This window comes from Aulonocara stuartgranti (genome assembly GCF_965226115.1).
Source record: "Aulonocara stuartgranti genome assembly, chromosome: 19".
Classification (NCBI taxonomy): Eukaryota; Metazoa; Chordata; class Actinopteri; order Cichliformes; family Cichlidae; genus Aulonocara; species Aulonocara stuartgranti.
In genome coordinates this window covers 11,033,059-11,057,181 of record NC_138955.1, presented here as the reverse complement: position 1 = coordinate 11,057,181, position 24,123 = coordinate 11,033,059, and the positions used below count along the sequence as shown (strand labels likewise).

Genomic DNA, 24,123 nt, shown 5'->3' with positions numbered 1-24,123 from the left:
ATTTCTTGAACATTCATTCTCAAATTTCTGGCAGGGAGCTGTCAGAGTGTGGGTGTCAAAGAATAGTGAACATCTATTACACAACTGTGCATTACACATTTACAAACATAATAATTGTGACATCTTAATAGGCGGTCATTTTTGCTGTCATGCAACATTTTTCATTTTTTCTATATTTATAAGAAAGTCTCAGTCTGACGGCAGTGGTATTCACTCACATCTGACTTTGTCTTTCTCTTCCACTTTACATCATCCAAATTATGATGTGATCAGTTTATGTTGTTATTATTTCGTTAAACACAACACAAAAAATAATCCCACACGTTTGAAACGCTCAGCCCGTCCACCTACATCCTCATGATGATTTTCTTCCTACACCCTTTCCTCCAAACGAGAAACATAAGAAATGGTCCACAGCAGTCAGCAGAAAGCTGCAAAACTTTACATCTACACAGAAGTCATTAATGTTGCGACGACCACTTTGTGTGTGTTGTAGCTGGCTTGTGGTGAAAGACTCATTCTTGCTGTACATGAAGCCAGACACGGGAGCCATCTCCTTCGTCTTGCTGGTGGATAAAGAGTTCACCATCAAGATGGACTCCAAAGACACGGAGACCAAACACGGAGTCCGGATTGATAGCCTCTCCAGGTGTGTGTGTGTGTGTATTTGTGTTTGTCATGGTTGAACAGTTGATCTTTGCAGCAGATTACCCAGAGAGTGATCATATACTAGTGCTTAACTATCTAGATACAAGTTAAACAGTGAATCCCCTCTGAGACGTTCTCAAGATAAAATCAGTGTGATGAATAATACCTGGACCAGAAGATGAACTCTTCATCAGATCTTAGCAAAAAGAAAAATATTAACCAAAACAATCATGGGTGGGCCCAAAAACCACAAATCCAAGACTCTTAATCAGTGCTGCTTTTATTTTAGGAATTACTGACTAGGTCTCATATATCTCAGAAAGACAACAGATACCTCTGCCTTGATCAGCTAATGTGCATATATATACATATGAAACGATACGACTACCTCGCTCTCACGTAGGCTTTAGACTATATGTATAATCTTGTTTTCCTCTGGTTATGTTTGTATCTATAAATATCCCACCGGCAGGACCCTCGTGTTTAAGTGCAGCAGTTACAGACACGCACGCTGGTGGGGTCAGAGCATTGAAAGCTTCGTGAGGAATCATGGGAAGGCTTTCCTCCGAGATCACCGCTTTGGATCTTTTGCACAAGAACAGGAAAACATCCCTGCCAAATGGTAACTACACTGGGAGAGAACACAGCTGGCTGCGCTTGTTTTGTCGGGAAGTTTGTGTGGGATTAGAAATGCTTAATTCCAACAATGTTTGCATCAGTTTCAGACTGAAACATTTGTTTCTGTGGAACGGACAAATGCAATGTTATACATTTAAGATGTGTTGTATCTATTATACTTATTGGATTTGGAAAAATACAACTGTAACCAAATGTGTTATTTAGAAAAATGATTTATGGCTTCTTATTACAAGAAACCTACACATTCTGGGGAAAGATGCAGTAAATCAAAAAGAAAAACTCAAATTGGGCAAATCTTCAGGACATATTCTATTTGTTAGTGTTTCACTGGTAACTATGGAAATGTATTGGACTCTCTCTCTTCTGGCTGTGCTGTTCTTTATCTGCATTCTCTCCCCCTCAGCTGGCACTTTCTGCGAGACTGAATCATCAGTGTAATAAAGTCGTTACATTGTCTATGTACTCAGCATGGAGTCGGAAGGATAAGACGTGTTGGGAGGTGAAAGCTGAGAATGTTTAAAGACGGTTACGTCATGGTGACATGTCTATGGGTGTAGACTTAAGTTTGTAAGGCTGTTAAAGTGCAATGACAGTCGGGCCAATGAACTGAAAGGCGCCATCATTCAGCTTGTGTGTGTGTTTGTTTGTTTTTTTTAAATACCACACAACGTGAACTATTTTATTTTTTCATATGTATGTTTGTATCATCCCAAGCTCAAGTGACAAAATGTTCTCCCAAGTGTGACTGCAATATATCTTTGCAGGTATGTGAATGGAAAGACCTACATGGAGGATGTGGCCGATGCTTTGGAGGAGGCTAAAGAGGAAATCTTCATCACTGACTGGTGGTGAGTTCTAGTGTCCTTTGTGTAAACATACAGGATGCCAAATGATGTGGTTAAGTAGTGTTTGCTGTCAGCACTGAAGTGTGAAAGCCCAGAGTAAACAAGTTAACAATAAAGGTCTTATACATGTGCCCCGTTTGCATACACTTTACAACCGTAACATCCAAACCTGATAGAATAATAATCCTGCAGACATAAAATAACAGAGAAAAATGTGCCAGTGCTATAAACGGCCTTTACTGACGCCATTTATTGCAAACCATATTTATCTCAGTCTAGCCCTCCGTGAGTAATCTGAGCTTAACTCGGGTATTGTTAGGTAATGAAATACAAAGATGTAAACTGGCTTAAGGGGCTCTAGATTTCTGATTCAAGTAAGAGCCTGTTCATGCGAGAGAGACGAGGTTTATGGCTAGAAGGAGAAACAACAAAACCATGAATATGCAGAAAAGCAATCAATGATATTCAGTGAGGGAGAAAAAGGTATTCATTATGGGTGCACTTTATGAGAAGTACTGTGGAAACTGTTTAAATGAAGTTAGTAAACAGCTGAGTAAACAGTACTTCTAAAGAATGCACATGATGCACTGCATGCAGTGATTTTTTTATGCAAGCAGTTAAAATGTGTGATGTATGCAAACTATGGAGGAAAAGTAAGGACAGCGAAACTATTTTAAATTCTTGCAGAAAAGAAATAATTTCTTCTCTAGTATCTCGATAAGAAAAAAACAAAAACCCAACACAAATGCTAAAAACTATCAAATAGACGATAATATAAATATAATAATATATAATATTATATAGGGTGGAATGAGAGCCTTGAAAGTTGTTATCAGTACAAGTTTTTTAGTATGTGGTGAGGCTGGATGAGGTTGATGGAGGCCATAGCTGAAGGGAAAAAGCTGTTTCTTGGTGTTTCGTGTTCCTTTACTGAAAAATCCTAATTGACCTGATTTGATTGGTTTGTTTGTTGCTTAGTAATTAAGCCGTTGACACATTCTGATTTGACCCTCTGCAGTAAACCTTGGATTAGCATAGTTTGTGGCATCCACCTTGCTTAAAAGACATTGTTATAACAAAAGCCACAAGAAACAGGTCAGTCCACAGCTTCATGTTTCATTCTCTGTATTAGCCTACTAACATGCTAGAGAATTGTTTTTTGAAGTTGTTATTTTGGTTAAGAACTGGTACATTTTTGGAGGAAAGAACATATTTTTTTTGCATCAGTACCAGAGTAATGTCATAGATTTTCCACTCCCACTATATGCTGAAGTCTTCTTGTTTTGCGAACTTTAAAGGTCAGGCCCAGTGGAAAATTTTGCACCATATTGACACCAACTACTCAACATCCTTTGTTTTGCCCTCACTGAGGCCCTCAGCAGCTGCCTAGCTGCTTGGAAACACAGTTAATACATCTCTAAAATAATAGTACCTATATATTTTAAAGTGCATATCCACGTCTCCTGAACATGAAGAAACTCCGTTCTCGGTGATGTTTCCATAGCAATTGATGGCTCTGAACTAGATAAAGATAATATACAGATTAATAGTAATGGCTTTTTTGAGCTGCTTCCAAGGAACGAAACAACAGATTGATATTTTGGTACCTGTGAGAGTAATAAATGCAGTTAAACATTACATTATAACCAACAACTCTGTACTATAGAGCCATGACATGTTGTTAACTTTAATTATTATCTCCTTGCTTCAGGCAAAGAAATACAGTGACACAAAGATACAATCTCCATATCAGTTTATCCTTCTGCCCCACCCCTTTTATCCCTGTCTTGTCTATCATCACCTGAGAAATTATTAAGTATTATGTTTTTATTATCGGCTATGAAATATATGTGTAGATAAACCATGTCATGGCGTGAGAGGCACCCTGGTACATGGAACATCCAGGACAGATTGCCAGTCTGTCCCAGCACTCTATAAAAAGATAGATAAATAATTAGATGAAAATATATGGAAATTAATATATGAAAATAAAACTGAAATGTTTCTTTCTTTCTCTTGTGATACCTTAGTCAGTATGACATCCTACATTGCATTATATCCCGGGGGGGTTACAGTATCCTGGAAACGTATGCTACAAAGATGGAAATCTTATCTCAGATACAACTAGCTTGGTTAGTTTGCATGGTAAAGAAAATTGCCCATGACCCGTTACATTTTTCCAAATCAAATAAGTTTTCCAACTTATTTGTCTCTGCTAACAGAGGTGTAATATTCTTGACATTGTAATTTAAAATATAATAGTTTATGATCCCACAGAGCCAAATGCACCACTGTCTGGACGTGGCTGAAATCCCTGTGTTCTAAAGCAGTAATCACTAGGCTTATGGTCTTAACCAATGAGGTGTCACCCTGTGCAATATGAGCCAATGGTATTGTAGACATGTAAGCTCAGGATGCCAATGTGAATGACTCATGAGACTATATCATTATGTCATGTCTGTCACACTCTATGAGGAAATGTGCCGCGAGCTCTGACTGGTGAAGGCAAACATTACTTTTAATCTGTCTTAATGAGTGAGAATGCATCATTTATTCATCTGTTCGCCTGTCTTATTGTCTTATTGTCCTTCTTTAGTGTTGAATTTTATTCCTCTCTGTCGCTCTTGTTTTGTCAGGCTGAGTCCAGAGATCTTCCTTAAAAGACCTGTTGTAGAAGGAAACAGGTGGAGGCTTGACTGCATCCTCAAGCGCAAAGCAGTATGTACACATTAGACTGCCAGCATTATTCATTAAGAAATACACATCAGACCAAGTACTGAGCACTCAGTGTAAATGTTTCCCTGTACTTTCCTTTTAATTATTTTTTTTAATGTAACCATTTGTAGTGAAAAGTTGCTGTTTTTAGTTGGATAAAGCTCTTCTCCCAGTATTCACAAGGTTTATGTTTACTAAACTTCTCATAATGAACTGAACATAAGAGTACATCCTGTCTATATCTGTAGATGGTATAAATCAAAGGCCTTTTTATCGTAGCCAAAGAAATTAGTGATACTGGAATTTGTGACTTTAAGTGCACATATTCCACATCCTTATCTGTTCCCATTGCTTTTATAGCTGAATTAGATACAGACTTTTGGAGAATAACCGAATTTATTTGCCCTTTGAAACAGCAACAGGGAGTCCGAATTTTTGTAATGTTGTATAAAGAGGTGGAGCTCGCTCTGGGCATCAACTCAGGCTACAGCAAAAGAACCCTTTTGCACCTGAACCCGAACATTAAGGTAAGTGACATGATATTAAGGTTTGATAAACAATGCAGTGCCACATTTCCCAAATTATTCAATGTCATATCCAGGACCAGATTAACCGTGAGAATAAATAAAATAATAGATTTTTGTTCATATTACAATGTATACAAGTGTACTGCATATGTGCTGTGTGTTTATGCTCCAGGTGATGCGCCATCCGGATCACGTCTCCTCCTCTGTCTATCTGTGGGCACATCATGAGAAGATCGTAGTTATTGACCAATCAGTGGCCTTTGTGGGCGGTATTGACCTGGCGTACGGGCGCTGGGACGACAGAGAGCATCGGCTGACGGATGTGGGAAGTGTGACACGTTCAGATGAGAGCAGACTGAGAAAAGTACTCCATTTACACACAGCTGCATGTGGGGAATGAAGTATAAAAATGCAAGCTGGCAACCTCTTAATTTTATTGAACTGAATTCCTATACACAAGTACTCAATCGGATTATGCTCTGCTGACCATAAAATATTTATTCTCTGTAACTCTCATACAGCATTACAGTTACAGAGCTGCTACCAGCAAGAAGTTTCATAATATCAAGTATCTATTTTTTTTAATCACCTTTCCAACTGCATTGACACTTTGGACTCCTCACATGATTTACATCATTGAGAACAAGTCTTTATGTGTTGTTAATACCCGTGATGACAGTTTCCAATTTGGAGAACGCCATTCAGACCAGAAAGCAAATGAAACCTTTTGAATTGTTCTACTTTTGGCTGGACAAAAAAAAACAAAAAAACAAAACAGATCGCAAATATCCACATAAAAGCAAATGTCTCTCTAGCTTGTGACTTCAACCTTTTCTTATAAACCTTATTTGGCTCTATTAAATATTAGCAACACCCCTAGGCAATGTAATGGAGCATGAATCAACAGCACCTATTAAAACTGCTGTGTCCATTATAACCTTATAGTTTAAGGTAAAAAACTGCAGTTATAGATCGTTTTCATGTTCCTAGACTGGCTCCACCAACACTCCATCCAGTAAGGGCTTGTCCTCTGTTGATGGCGTCTCTCAGAGCAATGGACGAGGGACACCGCCCAGTGATCCAGCGGATTTACCTAAGCTGAAGGGAATCGGTCGCAACAGGATGGCTCGCTTCAGTCTGCGCACACTGAGGCACAAACACACTCTGCAGCATGTGGACAGTGTCAGCAGTGTTGATAGCGCAGGTATGTTAAGGCAGAGGAAAAAAAATCGTGCTTTGCTATTTTGGCAGTGAGATGCTCTGTTACGCCACCTCTCACGACAGCGGGGGTGTTTGTGTGGGTGAGAATGTGAATGTGAGTGAATGAGAGGCGCGTTGTAAAAGGTTGTACTTTCAAATGCAGTCGATATTTTAAAGGCTGTAGATTCATTTGTTCTGTATATGTGCACATGTGTAGGGAGCGGTTCGGTACGAAGCCTGAAGACAGGTGTGGGAGAATTACAAGGAAACACTCGCTTTTGGCATGGAAAGGACTACTGCAACTTTGTGTACAAGGACTGGATCCAGCTGGAGAAACCTTTTGATGGTCGGTCACACACATGGACACACCCAGCAGTTTGATGGAAACATATAATCATCTGGAAAACTAAATAGAGTCGATCTGAGTCACATTGGCAACATTTGTTCCACTTTTTTCACTCAAACCCTCTCCACTAAAATATCTGACCTCACTGTACGTTATGTCTTCTTACTGTTTCAGCTGGTCTCACTATTTATTTTTTATCACTGTATATTTCTCCATATTTTTGCAGCCATTCTTTTCTTTTACATTTTTAAGTTCTTCATCTAAAAAATCCTTTTTGGATCTGTTCCTCTTTTTGCAGACTTCATCGACAGGTACACCACTTCCAGAATGCCCTGGCATGACATTGCCTCAGTGGTTCATGGTAGAGCTGCCCGGGATGTGGCAAGACACTTTATTCAGCGTTGGAACTTCACTAAGGCATGCAGTGTACTTTGGGCAAAAACACAAAGAGTTGTAGAGCAGGAGCAAAGCTTAAAATTTAACTTCTTTAACTGGGAATTTATAGCCACTTTTTAGTGGTTTGTTAGTTAATAATTAAATACTTTAATTATTATTATAAGTTGTGGAAAGATGGTGTTAACTTCAAATCATGACTCACTTTCATAAAAAGCAGGATAATAGGAGACATGGAAAATATAATGTAATCCTCATCGTGGTGCTCAGGCTTTCCATGCCACCAACTTTTTTCCCCTGTTTATTCAAAAAAGAATGCTTCCTCTATAGAGACTGTATTTACCGTCTCCTGCCTAAATTCTCCACATGTCTTTTCTGCAGATCATGAAGCCAAAGTATCGCTCCCTGTCTTATCCATTCCTGCTGCCTAAATCTCACTCCACTACCAATGAGCTCAGATACCAAGTTCCTGAATGTGTTAATGCTAAAGTTCAGGTAAGGCAACATTTTAGGCATAAAAGAAAGCATATTGTGAATGTCATATTTATATGAAGTACAAACTGAAACAAAAACAAGCCAAAACATGTACATAATGCAAACAAATGATAAAAAAAAATCAACTGTCTATGGGCCAGAAAGTTATATAACCACAAAGCTTGTCTTGCGTTGATACTCAAGGGTTTTTACCCAAAAGGAACCGACCTCTGAGAGAAATTGTTGCCTAACATAAGAAGTGGACAAACAAACCATCATGACTCCATTACTTGTGTTTGTTTATGTCGTTTATTTTGTTAGCCACTTTTCTGAAGGGACGTCTCTAAGAACATAATGTGCAAGCTTTCCATTTGTGTCTATTAATATACATTTAACTTACTCATATGCTTAATTAGTTAACTTTAACTATATATTTTAACCATTGACAAAATATGTAAACTGTACTTGATCAGGAATATTGTGAGAACCACAGTTGGAAATCCCATTATTTTTCTTGCATGTAGTTCTCATTTGCAGTCAGAAGTTTACAAATGCATCATTGTCCATCATCATGGCTTTTAATGATTTCTTTGAACAGTTCCTTTTCCGGGTGGAATTACTGTACAACATACATCTTCAATGACTTTAAAAAATTTGGTTGCACACGTTTGAATTTATTTAGGATTTTTGTAATTCCCACAGGGTTAAAAGTATACAAATAGGGCTGTTCGATATAACGATATAAAAACGTCTGTCGTTTCATTTTACGCTATCGTTTGTTTCGTGGTGTCGCAAAATAAACTGTTTACGGCAATATTTTTTCATTATTTCACTGTAGTGGCTATATTAATTTCTTAAAGTTCTCACTTTCTCTTATATTTAATATAACCACACTACAGACAGACAAGCGTTTGTTTTTATGCCTTGTCGTTAGCAACAACGACGTAAAACCACCGCGTGTCCGCTTGTTCCGCATAAACCTTTCACAATAAAGCTCAAGATCCTGTTGAGACTTTTCAAAATAAACTGAATCACGTGAAAGATGCAGAGTGTTTACGGATGAGAAGCAAAAAAGAGCCGCCAGGTGCTAAAAAATAAACCTTAGACTCAAACGTTAGAACAGACTTTTCCCCGCAGCATGCCGTGTAATGAATACGCACAAAGAAAACTGCGCCGTTACAACTGTCTAAAAATGTTTCACGCATCAGTTAAAACACTCGACTCCAGGTACGCGACGCCCAGCTGGAAACACTTCACGCAAGTCGAGCTGACCGAGATTCGCAGAATTTATAGAAAATGTTACATTTTTGTGATTTATATCGTTATCGGATGATAGATGTCTTAATATCGGGATATGAGATTTTGGTAATATCGCACAGCCCTATATACAAACAGACTCAAACATATGCATATATCCCCACTGACACTTCAGCAAGTTGCACCTCTACCAGACACTTGATAGCTGTCAATAAACTTCTAACATAATTCTGATTGGATATTTAAGTGGTCTTTTTGGCAGAATTGGTGCAGTCCCCCAAACAGATCTCTTGCCATTGTAGTCAAACAGCTCAGTCTTTGTCTGCCATGTCCATAAAACCAAAAAACTTTTCTCTAGAAGGCATTTGGCTTGTCCATGAGGGTAGCTGCAAATTTCAATTAAGCTTGAAGGTTTTGATTTTAAAGCAGGAGTTTCTTTCTTGGTTGGCAGCCTCTCAATATATAGCGATGCAAAACTTGCCACCATTCTCCAGTTCATGGCAGTCTTGGTGGTTCCTCAACATCCTAACAAATTTTCTCTCATCTAAGGGTGACAGATTGGGCGTTCTTCCAAATGACAAAGTGGAGACACATCAGAATAACATGTGCAATTGTTTGAAATGATGTTCTAAGAATCTTTGTTTAGAAATGGCTCTTAGAGAGCTTCCAAACTTCTGTAAATCTGCAATTTTTACAAGCCCATGACATCCACAGCTATGATTAGTGTGTGTAAACTTCTAAACACAACTGTATGTGTGAAACATTAAATGAATCAACACACACATTTGTACTCTGTCTGTGTGTAAAAGGTGTTACGGTCATCTGCAGACTGGTCGGCAGGCATAAAATACCACGAGGAGTCCATCCACAATGCCTACATCCAAGTCATCGCCAAGAGCAAGCACTACATCTACATAGAGGTAAAACAACAGAGAGAGTCAGATATAAAAATAAAAGAGAAATACTGCATTTTGAAGCTGATATTCAAACTTTATTATCAAAGCACTGATGTTTGACTTTGATGCAAAACAACACATGTCTCTTCTGAAATGTGTTAATATTCCCAGTACAGAGATGACTCCTTTTATTATATGTCAGCCAAAATGCTTTCTCACATCGTGAAATTAAAGTCAGAAACATAAAACTATAATTATTTTAGGGGGAATCAAAACCTGGGAGCCATAACTGTTGTTGCTTTTGCACTTTGGGTTTGTGTCATTCCTCCCTTTCTTTTCTCTGTCTCACTCAGAATCAGTTTTTCATTAGTTGTGCTGACAACAGGACGGTCTACAACAAGATTGGAGACGCCATCATTGAAAGGATCATCAGGGCAGACAAGTACTTCCCTTTATTGAAGCAGCTTGTTTGCTTAAGAAGTGGTTTTGATTGTACTAGGGTGGCTGTAGCTCAGGTGGTAGAGCAGGTCATCTACTGATCGGAAGGTTGGTGGTGATGCATCCATCGGAGTATGAATGTGTGTGAATGTTAGCTATAAAGGACTTAGAAAAATGTGCTTGTGTGAATGGGTGAATGCACAAGTTGTGTAAAGTGCTTTGAGTGCTCAGATGAGTAGAAAAGCGCTATATAAGAACCAGTCCATTTACTGTAATGAAGATGTAAAATGTAATGCATATGCTTCTGGGCCTAAGTCTAAAAATCATGTATGTTTGTGTACAGAGAGCGTAAGAAATACCGTGTGTATGTGGTCACCCCACTGCTGCCTGGGTTTGAGGGAGACATCACCACTGGTGGAGGGAATGCCATCCAGGCTGTCATGCACTTTAACTACAGGTAGATCACATGACTTTTTCAGAAGAATTGAATGTTGTATTGAACTTTGTATTGAACGTATTGAAAGAGGAAGGGGGAAGGGAAATGAGAAAGCACATCACAAAACTAGGATTTTCTCATGTGACGTTTACATGCGCTGTGGTGAGATTTAATCTCTTGTCCCCTCAGAACCATGATCAGAGGAGAGTACTCTATCATCTCCCAGTTGAAAAAGGAGAGTAAGTTGAGAGATAAGCTATAAAATTAAGTATTCTGAGACCCAAAAAACTTCTGATATTCTTTCAGATTCACCCGCCGCCATAATGTTATCTAAATTCTAGTTTTGATCTCTTCTATTTCCCAGTGGGCGATCAGTGGATGAACTACATCTCCTTTGCTGGACTTCGGACTCATGCTGAGCTAGCAGGACGCCTCGTCACAGAGCTCATCTACGTCCACAGCAAGATGCTCATCGCTGACGACAATACAGTCATCATTGGTTAGTCTTTCTCTCATCTCACCTTCTGCCACTTTCTCTTCTTATGCTGTTTTCACCAGCTACTATTGGAAGAAACTGGCTTCTCTGGCTCGACACCATCAAAATGTGATAATGCTAAAAATCTGGTTCTATTTCCTCGTTTTATCACCATGTGAATGGCTAAAACATTTGCATAATAATGCTGTTGTGTCAATGTGTGTGGAGTGGTACGTTGCTCTGTTGTGCCACCTGCTGGTGTATAAAGTGCAGCTCACCCTTTCGACAAAAGGAAAAGCACTCCATGTCTTCTTATTAATATTCCTCTTCTTTTCTCTCATTAAATCTGTTCTCTTGTAAATACAAATCAATGTAAATAAGGTGAAAAGTTATTGTTTATGACAGTATATGTAAATCAGTCCCTAGCAGGATACCGCCACTTTGAATCTGTCAAAATAATAAAAAAACAGGGTTACATACCAACAGCAGAAGTTAGCTCAAGTCATAGACTACATTTAACCAGCTCTGTGTGTCTGTTGCAGGCTCTGCGAACATCAATGACAGAAGTATGCTGGGTAAACGTGACAGCGAGGTGGCAGTGATCGTTGAAGACTCCGAAAAGGTTCCCTCAGTAATGGATGGAGAGGAGTATGAAGCTGGGCATTACGCTCTTCAACTGCGCCTCGAATGCTTCAGGTGCTTGTCTGTTTCTATGTGTGTATGAGATGACAACGTTAAAAGCACATTGCTATTTTGTGATATGTTGTTATTTTTTAAGTGCTTGACATTTTATATATTGAAATTTTTGTTTATCATGCCGAAAATCCCACTACATGCCTACATGTAAATAACAGCTAATGTACATGTGGCTTTGAAACAATAAAGAAAGAAAGAATGCAAAAGAAATACACTCACCAGCTGCCTTGTTAGGAACACATTGCTAGTACTGGGATGGACTCAATTTCGCTTTAGAGCTGACATAGATTTAACAAGGTGCTGGGTGTATTAATCATGGATTTTGGTCTATTAATATGATCACATCACACAGTTTTTCCAGAATTGTTTTTTAATCCTATTCCAATCCCATAGGATTGAGATCTGGTAACCGTGGAAGCCATTTGAATATAATTAAGACAGTATTAGATGATTTCAGCTTTGTGACATGGGGAACGGTCTTCATGGAAGCCGTCAGGCTCAGTGAAACACTGCCCAGTTTATACTACGGGGCACAAAGAGGGGCAAGAAAATATCACACAGATAACTACACTACCAGTAGTTGTTTGAGTTGTTGATAGAAGGCAAGATGAATCAATTTTGGTGAGCCTGTGTGAACTGTAGCCTCAGTTTCTTGTTCCTAGCTGACAGGACAGGCACCTGGTGTGGTCTTCTGCTGCTGTAGCCCATCTGTTTCAAGGTTTGATGTGTTGTGTGTGTTCAGAGATTCTCTTCTAGATACCTTGGTTATCACTAGTGGTTATTTGAGTTGCCTGAGAGATGGTTGCCTTGCTATCAGCTTGAAATAGTCTTGCCTTACTCCTCTGACCTCTGGCATGTACAGCCTCAGAGAACTGCCAGTCAGCTGTATATCTTCCCTTTTGTGGACCATTCTCTGTAAGCCCTAGATGCGGTTTTATGGAATAATCCCAGTAGATTAGCAACATCTGAAATACTCAGAACAGCCTGGCTGGTGCCAACAACCATCCCACTTTTAAAGTCACATAAATGACCTTTCTTCCCTTTCTGATGTTCATTTTGAGCTTCAGCAGGCTTACATGCCTAAATACAAAGTGTTGCTGCCCTGTGACTGCCTAGTTAGATAGTTGCAATAATAAGCAGTGATTTCTGTAATCACTAAAACATTTTCTCTATCTGTCTTTCCCTTCTGAACAGAACTATTCTTGGAGGACACTCTGACACCAGCATTGACCTTTCTGACCCCATCAGTGACCGTTTCTACAAGGAGGTGTGGATGACAACAGCTGGCCGCAACGCCACCATTTACGAGAAGGTAGAGTGAACATTAACATTTCACATGTGGAAAGAAAACATTCAGTTTAGTGAATGGCAGGTAATCATTTTGAGTTTGTGCCTTTAAGAAAGAGATAATTCAGAGATAAACCATGTTTTAAACTCAGCACAGACCATATTTTAGCTAAAGTTTTATCTGAACACAGCACTACCTTGGCCCATTTTGTAACTGCCCACGAGTTTGTCTTTCACTCTCAGAGAAACTCGTGGACAGAACAGTTAACTAAAATCTCACGGTCCACTCAGATAGACTGCCACAAACCTGGACTTAAGTTAATGAGGCATATGTTTGGTTGCAGGTGTTTCGCTGCCTTCCTTCATCCCTTGTTAGAAATATGTCGGAGTTGGAGCAGTACCAGTCCAAGCCAGGTTTGGCCCAGACTGATCTTGCCCGAGCTCAGGAGGAGCTGCGCAAAATCCGTGGCTTCCTAGTGCAATTTCCTCTGGACTTCCTGTCTGAGCAAAATCTCATGCCCTCTGTTGGGACAAAGGAAGCCATGGTTCCAACTGAGATCTGGACATGAAGGGTTTCAGCCCATTACTCACAAAATGAAATGGACTGTTCCTTGAGAAGGCCTCTTGTGGGAAGCCTCTGGGTGGTTTTTTACAGTTTAATGATGATAAATGTTCAGTACTGGAGTTGCAAGAGATCACTTCTGAATAATAGATTTCTGAGATGAAAGTCAGATTAAAACTTTCTCTTTTTGCTTGATACGATTGCTGAGCAATGACAAATCTCTGAGATCTATTGCTACTGGAAAACACTAGACAGTAGTTATAGCATGTTAGTGTTTGGATGTATTATGTGAAGAAGATGGGCACCTATGATAGCAGTGTGACTGCATTCAATATGTGGAAAGACAACATGAAGACTGGGTTTTGGGAATCACTTTATCTTGAATTCTAGATGCTTAGACCTTTGAACTGTGCAAAAGGCTCATAAGATGGCAGAAGCTTGTATGGGACCATGATGATGAAGTCTATAACCAATTTATGACACTAACAGATATTCAGCTCTGTTTAGAAATCACAAAATCTAAACATTAGATGGTAAAATGTGATTAACTGAGTTCGTTATGTATGCCCGTAACATGCATTAGTGCCATGTATGCTGTTTATGAGCTCACGGAAGAGTTGTCTGTTAAGTATGTGCTGCTTTTGATAAATTATTTAAATTTACAAGCATGTAATCTCAGAGGTGTTTTGAAGATTTTGTTTGTGTAAGAAATTGAAGTTATGCTTGGTCTTTACTTTGTTGCCAACTGCACAGAGACAATGTTACCGTTTCGAGAGCAGTGCACAGTTTACTAACTATGCTGAAATCTGATTGCCGTGATGCTTGTACCAATCGCACCTCTGAGAAAAAAAACAAAACTTCATCACTGACATTTTATTTGTTGTTGAAGATGTTTTGTGACCTGTTAAAATGATTCAGTGGCTTTTTAAGACAATCGGCGTACCCATTGAGAAGAGAAATTTCTTCTTTGTTCAGCAGATGGTGCTAGCTTCCTAAAAATCAGTTGCAAAATTAGAAAATAAGATCTCCAGGATCTTTAAGGTCCTCTTGGTGAGTGAAAATGGATTTTGAACATTGTAACAAAAGAAACCCAGCAAAACTACAGCAATTATGTTTGTCATTAAGCATGCAGATGAAGCTGGATGTAAAGCTTTCGTATGAAGTCAGGCTTTGAAATTGCTTCGTTCCAGCTTCTGTGTAGTTCCAGATTGAAAACAGCATTTCAAAGTCTTTATTTTTTTGTTTTGTTTTTATTGTAATGTAACAGTTCAGAGTAAAATTACCTTTTATCGAGATACTTGCGATAGGTGATCCACGAGCAGTTTATATATTTTGTAAATGTGAAAGTATGGACTCGTGTTACCCAGTTTGTTTTAATTTTTAATATTTTCCACATTGTCTTGTTTGAGCATCACCATCCCCTAAATGTGAAGATAAAAAAACACTTCTTTAGAAACGAATCGCACAGCCGGTAATTATGACACATTGGAGTCGCAATGTATTTTACAAATCAAGCACATAATTACTTTGACCTGGCATAGAGCTCCAGTTTTGTCATGAAAAGGCAGAACCCTTTGTCTACCCAATGTGTGAATCATTGCCATTTATGTAAGAGAAAATGACTGGGACCACAAAATTGGCAGATGTAAAATAAAGTGCTTAAAACACTTTTACTTTTTTAACTGTTTTGAATTTGACATTATCGTCTGCCCTGTTTATTATTTATGGATTTTAAAGAATCGAGCATTCTTTAAGATTTATTTTTAAATGTATGTCACGTTCACACTGATGATTTTGGACTTTTTTCTTTTTCATACCCACCTTGAAGCTGTTGTTTCTGTAAACTCTCTGGACCTCTTGCCTTCATTCAGTTTATGCACAATAACCTTTTTGTACAGTTAAAGATTTCCGATATCTATTTGTTCATTTGAAACTATGTAATTAAAATGACTAACAAATACGCATATCTTTGGACTTTTTGTTTCCTTTTCACATGAAAGTAGACACAGCTGTGAAACTTGATCATTTCTAAGATATATGGCTTGACAGACCAGCTTTAATAACAGGCTCCTGCATAATACGTTTTTATAATTCCCGTGTGACTACATTCCCATCTCTAGTACACATCAATATGAGTAAAACAACGGCTTTTCGCTCCAACTATGAACAAACAGGTAGGTTCTTGCATAAGAAATAAGAACTGTTGAACCTGTTAACTCCCAGAAAACAGCAAACTTGTATTTCTTTTCTCATGAAGCAGTGAAATCAGCAGCATTTGCAATAATCAATATGTTTAATTAACTTTGTGAATAAAAGTTGGGTGCAAAAGCTAGGCTGAAGGACATCTTATATTATTTGGGAATCTGGTAGGAAAGACTATACTGTTGTATAAAAGACCCACTGTGTTTATGAACCAAACATTAAAATTTATATGGAGAATTACAAATTGCAAACATATATAGTGGAAAGTGGAGAATAATATGCTAAACGAATGGGTTTTTTTTTATTGTGAAAAATCACCAGGGCGTTGGCCACTTGTACATGTGTGCAATCAGCTCTGCTATAGCAAAAGAAGTACTAACAAACCCAAACGAGGGGATTTCATAGGAAGCACATAAGGAGCATAAAAGAAACAGCAAAACATAAAGAGCATAAATGCTAAAGGCTTAGTTTTTTTTTTTTGTCCTTCCATTTGAAGGCAGTTGATTACATAACGCTCCTCCCTTCTCTGGAAAATGACACTCCATAAAACTCAGGAGGCCTTATTCAGTAGAATGTCGTTGGCTGCATGTTATGGCATGTGAGATGGCCTAGTTGCTTGCTGGTTTAGAAACATAAGGATATAAAGCTACCTCTGATCTGCTTGAGTGTCTAAATTCTCTAAAATAAAATCTGTTTGAAATTAATTGTGTAAAGCCAAAAACACACAGCTGGGAAATAATTAATTTTCCATTTTTTCTTCCTGAAAACAGCCCTCCTTCCTTGTTCTTATTTTTGTTTGGCACTTTATGGAAAAAAAACAAAAAACATGTCAAACCCAAATAAACTTTCTTCCTTAGAAATCTCTTCAGTTAAGGGCATGATGAAAACCCCTGAAAAGGAAGTTCCTTTCACAGGTATGTCAGTGTGGAATTTTGTGTTTTGATGTCTTGATGTTTCCATCTGTTTTCTACTGGCATGGCTTTGCTTGCCTCGCCTAGTGCTAATAATATTAAACTCTACACTGACTGAACTTGGATGGAAGTCAATGCTATTTTTACGATGTTCTGTAACGTAAATACTTGGAAACTTTTTTACTTCCTCCACACTAAACTAACTCATAAAATATCTTGGCACATCTTATGTTGCTGGTTTGGTTAATAATGATAAACAAAATCCAAGGTTCTTGTTTGACAGAATCAGCAGAGTCCACTTTGGGACAGCCTCGCTTAGCCTCTATCAGGTGACCTATTCTGATATTTGTTTAAAACAACTGCTGAATACACATTTTTATAAGCTTTCCCTTAATTTCCCTCTTTGCTTTGGGCTATACTTTACAACTATTTGCGTGTATGGAAGTGTGTATGTTGGAATGAATGTCTGACCGTACTGTTGATTTAGTGTCCATTAATGTGTCTGTATGTTTGAACAGGCATACTTAACTTTAATCTGTGGCTTCTATTGACACTGTGAAGCACTTTGTAGAAAAGTACTATACAAATAAAATAATAATAATAATAATAATAATAATAATAATAATAATAATAATAATAAGAAGAAGAAGAAGAAGAAGAAGAAGAAAAATCAGAAAGTATATCTTCACTCAGTTTCTTTTCTTTTCCTTTTCTTTTCCTTTCTTTTCTTTTCTTTTGTACAAGGACATTGCTATTAAACATGAGGAAGAAAAAAGTTTGGAAGTCCTCGCTGCCTCAGTAAACCCCGCCCGGTAACAGGCGTGGTTTGCTGAGGGAAAGCGGCTCCCACCTCCCTCCTTCTCTATATTTACTGGCTGGCTGTCACAGCAGCTTCTGTACCAGAAACAAATCAGTCTCCGTATTGCTTCACCTTACTCTGTATGGTCTACATCCCGCAGACATGGACTTCCAAGTGTTGATGTACACGGTGCTATCGCTTTCTATCATCCACGCGTTTGCGCTCTAGCTGTGCGCTCCAGGCCCGAGGAGCGTCCAGCTGCTGACGAGAAAGGGACTGATATTATTTTCTCATCCATTGACACATCACTGTGCAAGAGAGAGGGGGAATAGTAGAGACCTAGCAGCAGAGGAGACCACACAGTCGTGACAGCTAAGACCGTTTCTGGATATCGGACAACAGACAGTCGCTTTTTTGTGTCCTCCATCATGGCGAGTGACTCTCCAGCACGGAGCCTGGACGAAATCGACCTATCTACTTTGAGAGTAAGATTAATTTACGTTTAATTTCTGTTAAAGAAAAAAAAGAAAAAGTGTGTGTGTGCGTGTCTGTGTGTAAGAAAATTGATGTGTGCACTCGCGCGTTCCTCCTTCTCTTGCACCTGACAGTGCTCCCTGAATAACAACCGGCACAGAGCAGAGGAGGCTGCAAAAGGCGGATGTGCGGGAGACGGGCCGCCACAGTGTGTCAAATTATAGATCAAATTATATATAGACATTAACTAACATTACAGCTGGCTCGCACATCTGAAGGCTTATCTTCATTCAAGTCAGTTACAGGAAGGTCGGTGTTGTGTGTGATGCTGAATTGAGGTTGAGGCTGTGATTTTGCTGACCTGGATAGGGGGTGTTGTGTATCTTCTTTCAGTGGGCCAGCCTATTATAGCCTCATCAGAATTGATTCAGAGTGGAATTTAACCTATTTCAACCACACACTGCTGATTCTCTTGGCTTGTGTATTGTAAGAACACGACAGAAACTGCTTTTAAGTCAAACTCATATTCATCCAGATTTCCTCTCTTTTGCTGTTCATCATGGTATTTACTCAGTGTATGTGTGCGCGTGTGTGTGCAAGAGAGAGAGGGAAGTGTGCCAACCTACCTGTAGTCACTGTAACCTACTCAAAGTCACAACTGAAGCCTTGCATGCTGCAATAGCCAGTTCTTTTGTTCATCCAGTATGTGCTGTAAGCCATAATACACACAAACACGCACACACACATGTGCACACAAACAGACAGGCATACACAAACAGCCGGTGTTTATGTGCGCAGACCCGTATTTTCACTTCATTGGGCAGTACGTGTGTTTCTAATGTGTAGGTGTCTGCCAAGCTGATAGTCAACTGCATAAAGCAGTAAGGGATGCTTCAGCTAAAGACCCGTTTGCCGCTTTGAGAAACAAAACCACATCCCTCTTGCTTTGTCTCTCTCACACAGCGCAGTTGTCGTCTGTTTGTGCCCACATGCCATTTTTGTCTCCGGTTCTGTCTTTGCTGGTCTCTTGCTTGCTTCATGGTTTCTCGCCTACTTGTTTCTGCTCCACTAACACCAACTCATCCATCTACCTCCATTCCATTTCTTTTCTATCAATTTCATCACCTGTTTTTCTATCACCTTGACTATCTGACTGAGTGAATGTACCTCCCTGTCTCTCTGCCAGTCGCTCTGTCTCCTAGCATTATGTCTCTGCGCCCACCTCCTTGCACTGCTTGAAAGAAGAATAACATTTCCAAGGAATTGTGAATCAAGTGTTTAGGAAAATAAGTGCTACTTTTCAGGTTTACGCCTAGCAAAATTTCATCAGCGGGACAAGCTCTATTAAAGACAGAATGGAAAGAGAAATCTGAAAGAAGAAGAGGAGTAGAACAAAACAGACAGAGAAACACTGAAAGAGGAATGAGGAGGCGAGTGGGAGTTCAGCCATGGATGCCTTATTCTTTAGGAGGCAGGATTTCAAGTGTCTGTCACTGTGACTTAGAGGCAGCTTACATTGATGTGCAGATGCGCATGTTTGCCTTTACATAGAAGTGCATTTAGGAGTATCGGAATATGTAATTATGTCAAATGATTACTACTATCTTAAAAGTAGTGATGATTTCAAAACACTAAGAGGCTTAAAGGTTTTTGGCAAGAGCAGAATCCTATGTTACATATTTCATTTGATGAAGTGGTGCAGCTCTAAAAAAAGTTTTCATATTTTTCATAAAAATAGTACTTGAGTCAAAAGATGGAAGTGGACAAAATAGAACAGAAAAAATAGAATAGAGATTTCCTACCACCATAATGCTACATTAAGGGAAGCCAAAACTTTTATTTTAATATTTTTCCCCAACACTATACTCCAGCTATTTCCTTGTAATATTATGTTGTGAATGTCTTATGTGATTTCCTCCGTAACCAAGTTACACAACCTGAACAACATGTTTTACAAGCTGAAATAAACAATGATTTCCAGAGAAGTCTTAAACAAACCAAGGTTTGTCCATTCAACATGTACGAACAATACCTATCTTCCCGAGCAATACATACGTGCGCGCACACACACATAGACAGACACACACATGGTCTAAGATGAAGTTACAGTCATCCACTGCTGGACTGGCTAGACAGGAAGTAGGTCAGCTGGCTCTGACGAGGTGGGGAGGGTTGAGTGGGGGCTTATAAATACTGGGCTTGGTGAAGATGGTGGGGCATTGTGTTTTAGTCTATATGAGTGTATGGTTGGGGGGGGGGTGGGGGGCTGTTCCAGGGCTAGAGCTTCCTTATAGGCACAATGAGCATCACACAGACACACACACTTACAAGAGACAGACAGAATTGAGTGGGAAGTAAAGTGGAAAAAGAAGTGGTTTTTCATGTTTGCTGCCTCTGCATTTTTTCCTCTCTTGCTTTGTTTTCATATGCCTTGTCAGGTCTCTGCAACATCTGCTGGTGTGACACATCAACCCTGCGGCACCTGCATAGATGCATCATGTTTTATTTTAGTGGGGAAGGCCAGACTTACTAGAGGCATTCACAGAAATGTTGCTGCTCTGGCCCATCCTACCATGACCCGCAATAACCATAAAAAAATATCATACAAGGTTGAATACTTTAAAAATTCTTTAAATACAGACAGTGGTTTTTATGCAAAGTGATGCGAACACACACAGGTCAGAGGCGTCAGGAGCACAAGCTCATCTAGTCAGCTGACTAGAGCAACAGATGGCAAACCAGCAGGAAGTCCAGCCAGAGTAATACACACACACCACACACTAATACTGGCAGTAGACTAATGTGCTGTGCTGGGAGTCAGGTGTGAAAGCTGAGATGAAAGCGAGAAAAGGTGAAAGGATGAAGGGATAGTGACATGGTCAGAGAAAGACTAAGAGAAAACGCAGAGGGAGAAAGCTGGATTGAAGATGAAGGCAGCTTAGAGAGATTTACAGGAACATTGAGAGACAGTGAGAGAACCCAAGAAGGGAAGAAGAAAATGACAAGAGGGCTGAGCTCGGGGTAAAGGTGGAGATGTGACCAGTGACTAAAGTAGTTCAAGGCAAAGACCCATCTCTAGAGCCTCTCCCTCTCAATCCCTGTTGCCCAGTAAGGCCACATTCCTCTGCCCCTCACTATGGACTCCATAGTAACGGGGCCACAGCAGTGCCCAAGGCTTACACAGAGCTTATTCATGAATAGTCTATATACTGTATGGCAGACTGTCGCTGAGAAATGCCCCTCTCCCTCCCACCCTCCCTTCCACTGTGCCTGCCTGCTTCTAGTTGACCTATTTTTTCCCCCTCAAGTCACTAATGGAGTTAGATTAAAGCTTTAATTCCCTGCCATAAGTATTAAAATGTATAAGTAGTTGTGGTCTGCATGCATGTTTTACTTATTTAAGCCCTCCAGTGTAGCTTTTATTATTATTATAGTTAATTAATTATTTATAACATACCATAATATATTTGTAAGCATCTATAAGGATTGATGGGCACATTTTAATTATTGTACTTTATTAGATCTATAAAAACCATCACTTGATATGGTACCTGAAAGAGTTGTTGTAAACAGTTATGTGCCTTTAACTATTTTAGTGTTGTAAACTATGTATTACACATTTTGTGTGTGTTTATGAATGATTAAAATCCTTTAAAAATGTAATAATCAGTATATAAAACTATGATATCAAATTAATAAATGCTGGTATTTTGCTTCTTGCAACTTGCTAGCTCATTTCAGGAAAAAAGTAAGTGAGCCAAGAAAAGATGTAGGAAAGGATTCCTTGGCAAACCTCACATGAGTAGTTTGTTGTGTGTAAGCACTGACCGCACTGTCTGCTTTCTAAACGACTTCTTAGAAGTGCTTGACAAAAACCAAATGTAGACTGTATAAAAAAGATGCACGTAGCCACCTTGATGTCCTCCGTGAGTTTGTAAACTCCTGGTTTGCATTATGCATGGCAAACATCATGAAAAACATCAAGAGCTCCAGTTCCATGACTTAAAACAGTCAAAGTGCAACATATCGAATGCGTTCTATTCCAGCATGTTTGAAAGTATGCACTGCACCACATACTAGCTTCCTTTTTCACCCCTCTCATTCAGTGACGCACAAGTGCACACTTACACTTGATCTGAAGTGTTTGAAGGAATCATGTGCATGCAGACAAGTCCATAATAGGAGTGATCCCTCCATTGTGTCACACTCACATTGTGCAGGGCAGCAAGGAAAGAAAAATGTATTGAAATGACAGAGGGATGTAGAAAAGCAATTCATGCAGAAGGGGAGGAGTGATGGGCAAATGGGGATAGGGAAAGGTGTGAGATTGCAAGTTGGCAGAATCGGGTGGCGAGAGGTTCTGTTGCATTGCAGAACAAACCCTGCAGCGTGTACCCTCTTCAGTGGCCTGTTAATCTGTGATTAGAAGTGGACTCCTGCTAATGTACTGTACATGTCTGGGTGAGATGTACTGGGAATTGGGCTACAACGACATCTCCTTGTAAAAACAAGCAGTGTTGAGCTGTGTTGTTAAGTGTAAGTGGTTTTATAAGAGGCAAAGCTGGCCCCAGCATGACTCCTATCATCCTCTTAGAGTCCCTAATTCAATCCACCTCACATCTCTGAAAATCACTTTCTACAAAAATTAACTGCACTCACCTGGTCACTGGCTAATGCACAGAAAGATATACTACAGATATACAATAGGTAAATATGAGCTTGGCAAAAATCTTGATCTTGGTGAGTGTAAAAAGTAACATTTTGAGTTTAACTTTTACTGCATAAAGGCTGGTGATATAATGCTAAAGTACTGTTGTGCGATACAAAACTATACATAAGCCATGTTATAGTAACTCAGGGTGCATTGGGATTATTTGATAAGTTTTAAGCACAATATGGATGTACTGTCAGCTTATATGGTATACACATTTTGGCCATCTGGAGTCAACCTCTTGAGCTCTTTGTCGCAATCCTTAAGACTTTCTAGAGCAATTTTGCGGTATAGGGGTGTGGGCTGTATATTGGGCCAGTAGTATTGCCATGTGGGTTTTTTTTTTTTAGTTTACAGTTGTATCATGAAAGATTCAAATAATTGCCAGAATCCAAAAGTTCAAAACACAGCATTGCAACAGGATGATCAATAGTATTCACATCAACTGCCAGTTGTCTTAGTCATGTGGTTTGTTAGTTTGACCCACATCACATTACGCGTAACGTTATACAAGTTTAGCAATTGTCTATGTGAAAATAGAGATTTGTGCAATTTTAATTTTATTTCCTCAGCTTTCGTTGCAAAGCTTGCACAACTCACTGCTGGGTCTGGTTGAAATAATCATGACTGTTATGACTATAAAGACACTTCAAAGTCTTACTTTTTAGCAGCAGGAATGTACAATAAAAATACGCTAAAAGACCTGAAAGAATTTGTTATTTTCTGATAAGCCAATTTTTTTTAAACAAATAATTTGAGAAGTGGTTTTGTAAATCGTCATCTTAATCAGAATACTCATAGCTTATCTTCTCAGATGTGATGATTTAACCTTAATAGACCTTCTGTCTTTCTCTGCTATATTATAAATATATGACTCTAAACTTTGCATTGAATAAGCTATCTGCTGTTGGTCTGTCATTCACAAAGATAAAGATAGCTGGTAAAATGTAGCGTGATTGGGATGTAGCTGCAAACTGATTCACTAAACCGGAAGAATAATTGTTTGTGTCACCATGTAAATGTACTGTCATAGATTAGATTTCCAGCATCTGCAGTGATTATTTTCAATTTCATCGGGACTCTAATGTTCACTTATTGTACTGCTGTTTTTGTGTGTTAAATGTGTTGCCTCTGTCTTAATTTTATTTTTCATTTTTCCTCTCCACTTTTAATTTGAAGTCACATGTCACTT

At 39.0% G+C, this 24,123-nt stretch overlaps 2 protein-coding genes across 8 annotated transcripts in view; both read left to right on the top strand.

The window, feature by feature from the left end:
* The window catches only part of pld1a (phospholipase D1a), a 33,335-nt gene extending 17,541 nt beyond the window's left edge, over positions 1 to 15,794 (top strand). For both annotated transcript variants that reach the window (XM_082515146.1, XM_082515145.1), the window contains exons 9-26: positions 497 to 649; positions 1,121 to 1,270; positions 2,052 to 2,135; positions 4,769 to 4,850; positions 5,264 to 5,374; positions 5,547 to 5,738; positions 6,365 to 6,578; positions 6,792 to 6,920; positions 7,219 to 7,337; positions 7,695 to 7,808; positions 9,854 to 9,964; positions 10,294 to 10,382; positions 10,722 to 10,835; positions 11,004 to 11,053; positions 11,179 to 11,313; positions 11,832 to 11,985; positions 13,180 to 13,297; positions 13,617 to 15,794. In XM_082515146.1, coding sequence (XP_082371272.1) covers positions 497 to 649; positions 1,121 to 1,270; positions 2,052 to 2,135; positions 4,769 to 4,850; positions 5,264 to 5,374; positions 5,547 to 5,738; positions 6,365 to 6,578; positions 6,792 to 6,920; positions 7,219 to 7,337; positions 7,695 to 7,808; positions 9,854 to 9,964; positions 10,294 to 10,382; positions 10,722 to 10,835; positions 11,004 to 11,053; positions 11,179 to 11,313; positions 11,832 to 11,985; positions 13,180 to 13,297; positions 13,617 to 13,841 — 2,344 coding nt within the window. In that variant the 3' untranslated portion in view covers positions 13,842 to 15,794. The remainder of the gene's footprint in view (positions 1 to 496; positions 650 to 1,120; positions 1,271 to 2,051; positions 2,136 to 4,768; positions 4,851 to 5,263; positions 5,375 to 5,546; positions 5,739 to 6,364; positions 6,579 to 6,791; positions 6,921 to 7,218; positions 7,338 to 7,694; positions 7,809 to 9,853; positions 9,965 to 10,293; positions 10,383 to 10,721; positions 10,836 to 11,003; positions 11,054 to 11,178; positions 11,314 to 11,831; positions 11,986 to 13,179; positions 13,298 to 13,616) is intronic.
* Positions 15,795 to 17,801: 2,007 nt separating this feature from the next.
* The window catches only part of tnika (TRAF2 and NCK interacting kinase a), a 55,266-nt gene continuing 48,944 nt past the window's right edge, over positions 17,802 to 24,123 (top strand). For 4 of the 6 annotated variants that reach the window (XM_082515600.1, XM_082515599.1, XM_082515598.1 and 1 more), the window contains exon 1: positions 17,803 to 18,231. In XM_082515600.1, coding sequence (XP_082371726.1) covers positions 18,175 to 18,231 — 57 coding nt within the window. In that variant the 5' untranslated portion in view covers positions 17,803 to 18,174. Of the gene's footprint in view, positions 18,232 to 24,123 lie in introns of all 6 variants that reach the window. The other 2 variants (XM_082515603.1, XM_082515601.1) reach the window with 2 other exon arrangements.